The 12,411-nt window shown below is 47.7% G+C and overlaps 2 protein-coding genes across 11 annotated transcripts in view; one reads left to right on the top strand and one right to left on the bottom strand.

The window, feature by feature from the left end:
* The window catches only part of ZPBP (zona pellucida binding protein), a 314,051-nt gene that overhangs the window by 74,244 nt on the left and 227,396 nt on the right, over nt 1-12,411 (top strand). The gene's annotated exons all lie outside the window — the stretch shown is intronic.
* Nucleotides 1-12,411, bottom strand: part of IKZF1 (IKAROS family zinc finger 1) — an 88,582-nt gene that overhangs the window by 53,796 nt on the left and 22,375 nt on the right. For all 10 annotated transcript variants that reach the window (XM_019652981.1, XM_019652980.1, XM_019652991.1 and 7 more), the window contains exon 3: nt 10,107-10,226. In XM_019652981.1, coding sequence (XP_019508526.1) covers nt 10,107-10,226 — 120 coding nt within the window. The remainder of the gene's footprint in view (nt 1-10,106; nt 10,227-12,411) is intronic.

Genomic DNA, 12,411 nt, shown 5'->3' with positions numbered 1-12,411 from the left:
ACTTAATCAAACACCTACAAGACCTGCAGTGAAAACAGAGCTACAGAAAATAAACCCAAATGATGTAAAAACGGGACTGGACCTAGCTTTTCTCTAAATCAAATATAGCCCAACATGAAAGAACTAAAAAGTAAATTTTCACGTTAGTTTTTGATGACAATTGAGAAACTTGTGAAGAGAAGCTGATTTAAAAACTACTTTAATGAGTTGATAAATGACTATCTCTGAGCTGAATTTCAGAAAAGATTAACCTAAAAACTTTTCTACAATATGATGACACGCTCTTCTACAGAACCCCTGAGCTGCGCCCCCACAGGTGGCTTCTGAACGCTGGAAATGTGGCCGAACTGAGATGTGGTGTGAGCACAAAATACTGTCAGAAACTCAGGACAAAAGAAGACTAAATACTCATTAATGATTGTTGATATTGAGTACATGTTTAAGGAATAATATTTTGGATAAACTGAGTTAAATAAAATATATTAAAATTAATCCCCCCCCCCCAGCCCATGCCATTTTTCTTTGTCTAATGTGGCTCTACTGGACTATTGAGAATTACAAATGTGACGTCATTCTATTTTCATGGGACTCAGCTACCTACAATATTTGATTCCCGTGTTTCCCAAACAAGCCCCAGAAGGGCTGCCTATCCTTCATCTAGGAAACCTCTGTCCCGAACAAGAACTGTCCGCAGTGGCTCTGCCTCCTGAGACACGGAGCCCGGCTGCCTGCCTGGGACAGGTGGGCCGGACCCAGACCTAACATTTACAGAGCACGCCTACATGGCGTTGCATGCACAGAACAGGCCGATTTTAAGGCAAGTTTCAGGAGACACCCCATCAGAAGTAAAAACAGTTACTGAAATGGGGCGGGGGGGGGGAAGCAACGAACCCTGAACAGAATTTTTAATACCCACAGCTACAAAGTCACACACAAAAATCACTCCTGAGACCATATATCAGCAATAATAGTACTGCTTTAAAGTCACGAGCAAATGCAGTGTTTATAATAACAAAATCACTCTGCCACCTCGTCAGGATTAAAACCACCTCACTTAAACCGCTGCCTTCTCTACTGAGCATGGATTTCACCAGACTGCTTCACCATCAACGCTGAGGTTACCTGGGTAGCAGCGACCCCAGACAACCGTTGTCATTATTTAACAGGCTGGTGGGACAACACAGTGAGTGCTCTGGGCGCGGAGGCAGAGCCATACTTTTACTGCTAGCAGCACAATTCTGCTGGATTCCAAGAAAAATAATAAACATAATCATACAGGTGCCTGCAGGGCTATAATAAAAGTCCTTTTCTCATTTCGGCAGGATTTCAGCACCAAATGAAGGGTGACAGTCCTTCACTCTGAAGAAGAGAACAGCCGCCTTGGCCACGTACTCTGTAACTGCAGCCAGGACCCCAGGTTGGATGTCTCCATCCATCACCCTGCACACCCCTCCCCTTCCCCCCGTGGGGAAAGGCTCCGGATGGTCATGCTTTCCGCAGAATCATGCCCAGGTGATTTCAGTGGAAAGCGGCAGCCTGTAGACCCCTCCCTGCAGGGAAGTGCTCTCCTGGCAGCAACCTTGCAAAGACACATCCTAGGCCTGCCACCCCAAGATGCCTGCGGCTGAACTCACTGTGAAAGCAGGGCAGACACGGGACTCTGTTCATCAAGTTGCCCAAGTGTCAGGTGCCTGGAGGCAGGGACGTGGCACAGCCTCCCTGTCCCTCAACAGTCATTAGCTTTTGACAGTTGCCCTGGCCACTTGCAGGTTGCCAAGCCCTTGCTGCGAATGTGTCTTAGTGAAGCCGCTGCATACACGGGGACGACGAAGAGGTGACCGTCTAGATCAGCGCACACATCTCAGGGTTGTATTTAATCCAGGGAACTCAAATTCTTCTCAAAGCACCAAGTTCAAGCCCATGTTTCAAAGGACGTCATGAGGCTAAAACTTTCCTGGAACAATGACTGTCACTTAGTAACATGTTAATGTCACGCAGACACGTCTTGCTTTGCATTTTAAAGGCTTCACACCAAAAATCACAGCAATAATAATAATGTCATCTTATAAATAAGACACAGAATCCTTTTCTAAGCACGCTCCCCAGCAACAAAGCTAAAATGCTCCAGAAGCTTTTATTTGTTCATAAAGAGTCTAGTTGGTCCGGTGTTCCCAGCTTGTGACATCAACAGCCATGAGTCCTTTGTCATCGACTCTTGTTGGACAACTTACCTTTACCCCGTACTGCCCAACGCCTCCCCAACAGGCTCACGCTCCCTTAACACCCCTCCATAAAACACCCACACCAAAAAAGTAATTCCTGCTCTCCACTGTGGCTGTCAAGTCATTGAAACTCTATTTAAGCCAGTGGTATGCTGGTCAACCAGCTCTCAAAAAAAAAAAAAAAAACTAAACAAAAAGCCCAATTGGTTGCATTTGCCAATTTCTGTGGTGTAAATCCGCCCAACTGCAGCTGCTTCAGGCTGCCAACAGCTGACCAGAGCACCACAGCTTCTCTGAATCACCACCAGTCCTCCCTGGCCCCAGCACGCCACCAACTTAGACACATCTCCTGAGCGCCCCAGGAGCTTCTGCTCCCCCAGTCCTAACCAGGCAAAAGGGTTACAGCTTAGGGCAGTGCTGTGGGAACTGTATGTAGTGCCTGCTGAGACCCCGGAGGACGGAGGACGCTGGGCTTATCTGGAAGGCACAGTCCTGGCCTTTTTTCAAACAGTCAGGAGCAGTGGGAACCAGCAGGGCTGCTGGGGGCAGGGGGATGGGAGGGGGGGGCGAGTGTAACTCCCCAGAGCAAGTGTTTTCACCTAATTGAACTGGTTCCATGGAAACAGCAGGGCCTCTGCTTAAACCTTTCTACTTTTGCATAAAAGGAGGGGGAGCTTTTTTTTTTCTGGGTTATATTTACACTTCCCAAATCAGAAAATGTCCTAACCAGATAGGAGGACAGGTGGCAACTGGCAACCACAGCTGAAAAACTTTTTTTTTTTCCATTTCTTTCTGAAACCCCATGTAGAAGGAAAGTTAACGACATGTCGGTTGGCTCTTTTATACACACAGCTAACTATTCTTTCAACACAGATGGAACAAAGCAGAAAAGAAAATTGGGACCCAAAACCTAAACAGGAAACAGTGTTTATCGACGCTGGTGGATAAAAATCTATATATTTTTTTATAAACCAATTAGGTACAACATGATCCAGAATTTATGAAGACAAGATGACACTGGTTTCTGTTTGTAAAAATAACAACTTTTCAAAATTCACATATGTCTTTGGGGACAGGAAGTTAAAACTAGAAACATAGTTAGAGATACCAGGATCTGAGTTTTGAAAAACACCTTTTCTGGTGCAGTTTTTCGATGGGTACTCTTTTTTTTTTTTTTTAATTCAAACATCAGGTTTTGGAACACACTGCCTATATTTAAAAAAAATGTTAGCTAACCTGCCACATACTGCCCCCCTGAAAGTGCAAAGCTCTCTGAGCCAGATGTGCTGAGCCACATGAGGACAACGGTGTTGAGGGGAAAGCGTGGGGCTTCAATCCCCATCCTCACTCGAGAAATATGTGGAGACATTTGGGGGGCATGATAGCCTGCCATGGGAGGGACGGTCTCAGCTAATGAAGGCCTCTCTTCCCCAAACACCAATTGTGCCCAAAATTCAGATGCAGCCTTAACTTGATGTTCTCTCTACTGTCCTACCAGCTGTCCACCTGAGAAAGCAACGCCACCATTCATTCATTCATTCATTCATTCATTTGGTCCACACACTTTGGACGCCTCTGGCTGCTGGGGAAATAGCAGTGAGCAAATCCCAGAGGATGCTTTCTATGTAAGTGGTGACAGGCACTGCTGTGAAGAGAAATGCCACGGGGTAAGGGCCGAGGGGACACTGCTATTTCGCATCGTGGGGTCAAGGACAGCCTCTCTTATGTGGGACTTCTCAATGAAGACTGAGTGCAGGCAGGGAGAGGGCCATGAGGACACCAGGGGGACGCCTTCCAGGCCAGGACACACACACCCACGCACACACCACACACACCGCACCAGTTTCTGTTTTCTCCCAGGGCTGTTTGGAAACTTCTGCCGCTGGCTCCCACCTGTCTACAGCTCACCCAACCCTAGTACAGGACGGTCCCCGATGCAGCCCACGGTCACTTATCTTAACTTCAGTACCAACACATCACCATGTTCTGCGAAGCTCATGAGTCCCAGATGCTTCGCACTGACCTACGAGATGGAGGCTTTTCCTTTTCAGTGGGAAGGAACAAACCTGCCGCATCACAGCCTCTCTTTTCAAAGCTGGAGAGCCTTAGAGGCAGGAAGAAGAATGTGTTTGCTGTGTCTCATGTTTTCTGGAAGTTCAGTCTCTCCAACTGGATCACTTGGCTTGCTTTACGTCATGGTGACAACATCTGCTGTCTTCACAAGGCATGTCCAACACAGAGACAGCGAATTGCAAGATGAAAACTAAAGAATTTTTTAAATGTCCTCTATCAAAACCATTGCAAGATACTTCAAACTACGAGCAGAAAGGAACTAAAATCGAGAGGTGAGCAAGAATCCAAATGGCATCTTGCAGTATTCCTCCAAGGGAAACGACAGTACTACACACCATGGCGCTCAGCAGCGCGCTACGTTGAGAGCCTCTCACAGCAGCTCCACGTCCCACTTGAGCAGGCATGAGCTCAGCTGCAGCCGAGGCTCAGATGCTGCTTAGATAACACTGCTCCCTCGCTAAAATGGGGTTTATCGGCTCTGAAGTGATGCCTTGCAAAGATAAAAGCAGCTTCCTCTAACTGCTGATTAGATAAGCAGGCTTAGCATCCGTACTCAAAGCCGGCTGCCCAATTTCCAAGCAGACCGGGTCCTCTGCCTTCTCTTTCCATCTCGGAAAAACTCCCCAGCATCTCCCCGCCCAGCCGCGGGCAAGCCCCACAGCCCTTCACGCACCCCAGCTTGTGTCCTGCCGAAAAGTTCACACGGCAGGTGAGGTGTGGCACGGGGACACCAGTTAAAAACGGATGGGTCCTCTTCCAGTTCCCGCTTCAGTCCTCGAACTCGCGACTGAGTGGACGGATTTTTACTTTGAGGGAATGGACCAAAAAAGAAAGTGGCTGTTTTTACACAATCATTTTCCTGGAATCCAAGGGAAATTAAACAGGGTTTCGTTGTTGTTGTTGTTTTCTACTTTTCTTTTTCTTTCCATTTTTTGCCAGGGTGAGTGCAACCCTGGTCAAACTATTCAAAGGGCAGGGCCCAAGCCGAGCTAATTCAGCGTGGAGAGTGCCACCTGGCTCTAAGCACCGCCCGCGAGATGCCACCTACAGTGTGACTGGAGGAACTACCCATGAAGGGAGGGCATCGCCTCCCAACTCTGGGGCGTCACGGAGCGCAGAGGCAGAGGCAGCCCAGGCTAGAACACGCAAGTTATCGCCCCCCCGCTCAAGCGCGCCAGCCCTCACGTGTCCCTCCGCGTGAGAGGACGTAGCGCCCAGGGTCACCCCGCGGACCCCTCCGCGCCTGCGTGAACCTTCTTCCTAGCTCCGTCCTGCAGCGTCGCCGAGCGCCTGGCCTGGGGCTTCCCGTGGCTTCTGCTCTAATGCTCAGCTTTCTCAGGGGGCCCAGCTGGGCGTCCTGCCCCCACTCCTTATCTCTGCTCTCGCCCTCTGTCCTCCACTCCAGCCACCAAACCCCCTTCCTGCCAGCCTTCTCCATTTCAAGGCATGGGTGGGGGCCTCCTGGGTCTGCAGCCTGTCCTGTGTCTAGGGCCAGCCACCCCCACCCCCAGCCGCACCCGCAGCCCCTCCTGTGCATTGGGGTGCACCTCCAGGCCTGGGTGTCGCAGCTAGCTTTAAGAGCTCCAGGATCCTTGCTGCATGTGGGGACATGGGACCCATACAAGCAAAGGGAGGGTGAGGCAGTAATGGACAAAAACACCATGCTCTCAAGAAAGAAGAAATGTGAGGATTGTTGAGTAAAGGAAGAAAATCACCAAGGTTTGGGTTTTTTATACACAATGCTTATCTGTCCTTCATACACCGATCCTGACATTATTCCCACATACGCCGCTTTTAAGAGCCTCCAGTCAACAGCTGTCTGCAGAAATCTTGACCCGTTTTCCACGTTTCTGGTATGGGCGCCGCCACTGGCTGAGGAAGCCTGGGGTTGCCTCACCAGGTCACTGAGTACACCCTTTGCTCTAAGCAGTTTCATACACAACCACTTCAGAGAGGTGAGCCGTCTCTCATTTTTAAAGAGACCACTTCAGAAGAACCAGCTATCATCTCATTAAGCGGGCGGTCTGATGACTAATTCCCTCATTTCCAGGAGACTGTCTTTTCTGTCTAACTTGAGCCTTTCCAACTGCTCCCTTTTATTCAGAAGAAAATGGGGCCAAATTAGGGCTGTGGCCTGGACTTGGTCTCATTGCTCTGACACCTGTCTTCCCATTTTTTTTCTTTTTCTTTAAATCCAGGCGACCATATTTCTACCCAGTCCTGTGGGTGTTCCTTCAACAGTGGGTGAAACAAAGAGGTGACAACCGTTAAGGACTCTCATTCTGGGAATGACCCACCTCTCAGTATGAACACCACCCGCCCTGTCCTAGGGGGCTAATTTCTACCATTTCCCACCAATTCGTTCATTGCTTATGGGGACGGTCTCCTGCTTGAGATTAGATTTGTATCTAGCTCATAGCTTTTCAAAGCATTCTTTGTCTCTTTCTAAACCAGACATGCCCTGTGGTCTATTACTACCGGGTATTTTCCCACCTTTTCCCACCTGCTGGCCTCTCACCATCTCTCCCTGATATTTCCACAGAAACAGCGAGCACTCTTGATGTTCTCTCGGGTCTGGTGGTGGCCAGGCCTTTACATTAATCTCCCTCTTGGTCTTGCCCTAGTCTAAGTAACGCCCTCTTGCTCTTCTTAGCTGTTTTCAGTTTGCTTATTCTATGGATCACTTTTTTTTTTTAATTCCAATAATAAATTCCTCCTCCATCCTGGGGGCTACATGTTACCTATTTTCTTTCCTTTATCTCAAGTGAAACTATACTAGGTTCCTTTACCCTTTCCATAAAAGATCTGTTTTTGCACAAGTTGCGGTTTTTTTCTGCCTTTTACTGCCCTCTTTATGTCTTTGTTACTCTGTCATCAGCAAAGCATGTTTCCATTGTTTCCATTTAACCCCGGAAGCCATTCTGTGGGATGTGTTTTGTCACTTTCTTTGCCACTTTAAAATGAGGAAACTGAGGCTGAGAGGCGTGGCCAGGGAGGGGCTGGACTTGGCCCGTCCACAGAAGGCGCGGCCCCGCCCCTCTGCCGGCCCCGCCCCCTTCGCGCCGCCTGAGTCCCCGGGGCGCTTCCTGTTCCTGCTTCGCTACTTCTGCGAGGGAGGGGCTGCGTCTTGCTGCTTCCTGTTGTTTGTCTTCTGACACTGCTTTGCTCTCTGACTTCTTCCCGGGATGATGAAATACGGCCTCAAATGTGTCGCCTTTACTTTTCATTTACTGACTCCCCTCTTTTTACATTGTCTCCTGCTGCTAGCTCCATACTGCGTTTGCTTCATGCTACATGTTATACATCAAGTATGCAATGAGCTACCTGTCACCACGTATTTGCGCTACCTCCCTTCAAAAACCACAAAGGACGGTCTCTAAAGCTTAGGTGCGGTGAAGAGTGTGGACCTCCTTGACGCCTCTTTCCACCGTCTGCTGTGGTCCGTCCTCCACGCATTGTCTTGCCTCCTCAAGCCTCTCCCCATCCGGTGCCTGCGCATCTCCTGTGTTTCTGCACTTCCTGGGCTTCCGGGCAACGCTGGCCTCCAGGCCAAGTAAGAGTGTTTGCCTCTGAAACAGTGTTCCAGCGCCCACTTCAAATGGTACCCATATGGCGACATCAACCAACAGTTCCAAACCAACAAAAAGGGTTTCCCAGTGTTTTAAATTTCACTACTCTAAAGTTCATGTTTTAATAAACTTTATCCGGAAAAGAGAAATAGACTGAAAATCACATCACAGAGCAAGGGAGCAGTGGGAGGAGGCCACAGGGAATGACGGGCCAGCCCCCACCCCAAGCCACACCTGCACAGGGGCCTGTCAGCACCCGGAGCGCAAATCCTCACCCAGAGGACGCAGTCTGGGAGCAGTTAGCTGGTGCCTCTTACAAGGGCAAATAAAAAATGTGACGTTCATGAGGGGAGACTTAATGAGAGTATTGTGAAGGCATTTCTAAAATGGTTTGCTACCTATTCCAGGCGACCTGTGCACTGTCCTCTACTCTCCAGGAATCAGCCTGATCTTCAGTTCCCTAAGGGATGTCACGGCGACCCTGGCTCCCAGGCTGCAGGGGACTTCAGGGACAGCTCCCAGGTTTCTTCACAATGGCCCTCAAACCTTAGCTCTGATGTCTGAGCTCTCCGTTCACTTCAGTGGTTAGTGGATACATAACCACACCATTTCTCCTGGCCCTGGGTCCCTGAGCCCCTCACGCCGTGTCCCAGGAGAGTTATGAGCACCTGTGTGTTAACGTGAACAATCCAGAGAGCAGCACCCATCTCACTGGTTGCCCCAGGGACTAAAAAATGAGACAACATAGGATCACCCCAACTTTAACTATTCATATACCACCTTTATCCCATATATATACCATCATGGGCTCATTTTTCTTTGAATTTGAGAGAAATCTTTGTAGCAGTAGGGTATGATTAAAAAGCATCACTTGCAATAAACAGAAGACAACCTTAAAAATAAATGCATCAATTACAATAAAACACACTCTCCTGTATCCCAGCCCTGAAATGATATGTGCAGAACAGAGCAGAAAATCCTCAAATCCTTCTCTCCTACCTCCTCTCTGACACATACAGCCTTTTTCCAACAGGGACAAAGAATTCAGAAATGTTCTTGTTTTCTTGGCTCATCTACATCAAATGGCTTTAGTCACCACCCTTGTCTGTTGATATAATTAATTGTATTATAAAAATAAAATAAATAAAATAAAAAAAGAACCATTGTACCCAGAGTCTACTTGGTTTCTAAGATGCATGAGCACACAACATAAGCTACAGCTGTTACATCAGGACGTCCTTCAGAAAGGTCACGTGCTATCTCATAACCCTGAGACTTTCGCAGATGCTGCCTCCTGGGGGGCTGGGGCTTATACAGCCGGTCAACCTATGCACCCATTCTGCCTCATTTCTACCTGGGTGCCATTCATGGTATTTTTTTGTGTGTGCAAATAAGTGGCTGTCAGTATCAGTTTTTTTCCTTTAAAAAGAAAAAACATAGGTATTTCAAGAACTGTTGACTTATTGGCTCATGAGAACACAGCACAATGAAGTGCAAACTAGTCTTTGAGTCAGAAATTGAGTCTAATTCTGACTCTGCTCTTTGAGCTCAGGTAGTTTCCTGAACTTCTTTCTCTGTGTCTGTTTTCTTACACTAAAGATGGTGGACTAAGTTTTATCATGTGAGCCATAGCATATGCGTCAGTAGCCAGGGGAGGGACTGTGGACACCAACCCTTTATGGAAAAGGCAGATGAAAGTATGTAAATGCATGCTGACTGAGCCCACCTAGATTTAGTTCTAACATTAAAAATTTTCTACCTATCAAATGTTCTATTTTCAGTGAAATTTGACATTTCAGAACTAGAGATGGGAGGGATAAAATCAAATGGGCAGATTAGCTCCTTCTAACCCAAAGCTCTAAAAAGCAATAGTCCTGCTGCCAGCACACATCAATGCACAATTTTCACTCTCTACAATCCGTAAACTTGGATGTTCCTGCAGAGCACTGAGGGCAGGAGATAGAGCTGGCGAGGTGACTGCCCATGGCAGGGACACTCCTCAGGTCTGCCCCCTGGCCCCCATGTGGTCTCACGGCTGCATTCACCTGTGGGCATCTATCCTCCTCAGACAAGAGGGCCCCCTCCTGCTGACCTTTAGTCTATTTCCTCAGCATGGTGGTTGAGGGGAAACTGCAGATAGAAGGACTCATGTCACCTACTCACTGTCTTTGGAAGGACAGAGAGACAAAGGTCTCATAGGAACAGACTCTATGACTGCCAGCTCACAGGCAACCCGACTCACCCACTCCTCTCTCACTCTTGGAGTTCTGCTGTCCTCCAGACGTGGTGGAAAGGTCTTCGGGGACAGGCATGGGCTCATCGCCATCGTCTGCAGTGTCACTTACTGGAGGGCTTTCCTTCCCTGAGGAGACAAGTAGGAGCTTGAGTTTCCGGAGGCACGGTCACCGCTGAGGACGGTGGTCCCTCCTGAGGGCAGTGGTCACTGGGGATGGACCAGCAGGGGGCCCGAGGCGCCTGGGCCTCCCCTTGGCTTGGATTGGGAGGAGAGCACAAGGAGGCAGTGACTGAATTGAGTTAATGCTTCTCTGTGGGGATTAAAATCCATTTTCCTTTTTATAAAAGAATGGCACTGTCACACCAAAAAACGAGAGAACATAGATGTGCAAAAGGAAAAAGATTATATAAACTACCTGCGATCTTAGAGATTAGCACTATTAAAATCATGGCACATGTGTGTGTACACATCTACACATATTTATATATTATAGATAATATTGGTGGCGTATTTTCTTCATCAAAAGTCTTTTAGACATTCTCATGAACACTTTTCCCTACAGCACCTGTGTAATCTCCACCGCATGGCTACACTAGGATCTATTTAAATCCTGTTTCTCTCTTTGAACTTATATTGTTTTCATTGTTTTTAGTTTTTATTAAACCACCCTGTGGTGAGCATCGTAATAGCCAGCCTTGGCGTGTGGTATGTCACCATGGTGTGAATCCCCAGAAGTTGTGTGCCGGGCATCTGAGGCTCCTTGTACGCTGTGCCGATCTGTTTTCCTGGAAGGCAGTCCCAGTTTACACTCCACGCCGGCTTCACCACACCGCGCGTGAATTTGTTTCTAAGGTCAGCAGGCTGGGCACCCTGCTCAGAGCTCCACATCCCGGGTCTCTTCCGTTCTTGTCGGGAAATACTTTGGCAGCTACCTAATTCAATTGTAGTTGGTGGAGGAGGGAAGCTCGGGAAGAGAACCATCAGGGAACCCAGGCCCCGGGACCACGGTTCCCTTCTCTCACACACAGAAAGCCTGCCAACAAAACCCTTTGAAACGGGAAAATAAAATGTAATCCTCACTACCACAAAGTAGGGTTTACCAAGTGAAACAGGGCTTTTCAAGATGCCTGTATCTGTTCTGAGTGAACAATGAAAACTGAGTTTAGCCACCTCCCAGAATCCAACCGTGGGAAGGCATGGCTGGTAGAAAAATGCTCTTTTTCCTTGGAAACTATAACTCCTTTATCTTCCAATAACCTAGAAGACCTAATTTACCATTTAGTTAGGAGACCTAAACTGCATGCAAGAAACAGCTGGCGAGGCCCTATGTTGATGCAAAGTAACCTTTAGAGCTGCTGGAGAAGACCCGTTGGGATTAAGATCCTACAGGAAGGTGACTAGAAAAGTGACAGACTGGCGTGGCCTGTTTGCTGGTTGGGTGGGCAACATGGCTCCATGGACAAGAGGGTCCCCCCCAGGCTCGCGGGCGTGTGCCCCGATGATGAGGGAAGGGTTGTCGTGCCCAGAAAACCATGGCTAAGTAGAATGTGGAAAGCTATTGTTTGTTTGAATAAAGTGCCTGCAGGAGCAACACGACAGAGGACTGGCAAGACCAGAGCAAGCGTCCCCATCGTGTGACATGACCCTTCTGGGGTAATTTAAAGTGGATCCTGCACAGACATTCTCTAGAAAACACGTCCCCGTGGAACATTCCGGCTTAGCTGTGATGACCGCAATTGGCCTATTTTCAGAAAGAGCATTATGGGGGTTATTTGGAGAGCCAATGCAAGATGAATAGTTAAAGTTGGGCATCATTATGAGAATTTCCCAAGGAAACACAAAAGGCCAGAGAGAAGCTGTTCGAAAGTGCTGGTGTCACACTAAAGCGTGGTAGCAGTGCATACGTCACCATTTTCACTGCCCTAAATAGAAGAATTTTTCACCTGTTTTATAAATGGGGGAAATTCTGGATACAAGAATGCAAGAGGCATATGGGCCATTTTACTTTTTCTTAGGATTGTCTAGAGCAGGGTTTGCAAACTTTTGAGATGGAAGAGCCAATCCTGTCCCTCACAACAATATAAAAATTATTCAAGAGCCATAAAACAAATGAAGTCATCATTATGTGAATAATATCCTTTAAAATTTTTATAAATGAAACTATGATAGTTTTATTTTCATTTTCAATTTTACTTCAGAGCCACATGTACGTCCCCAAAGAGCCGCATGTGGCTCATGAGCTGCAGTTTGCCAAAACCCTAGTCTAGAGTAATGGCTTTCAAACTTCAAGGGCTTCAAGGAGGTGGTCAAT

The sequence above is a fragment of the Hipposideros armiger genome, unplaced genomic scaffold, assembly GCF_001890085.2.
Source record: "Hipposideros armiger isolate ML-2016 unplaced genomic scaffold, ASM189008v1 scaffold_191, whole genome shotgun sequence".
Classification (NCBI taxonomy): domain Eukaryota; kingdom Metazoa; phylum Chordata; class Mammalia; order Chiroptera; family Hipposideridae; genus Hipposideros; species Hipposideros armiger.
Note: the sequence above shows the minus strand (reverse complement) of the source record. Positions and strands in the feature narration are given on the sequence as shown.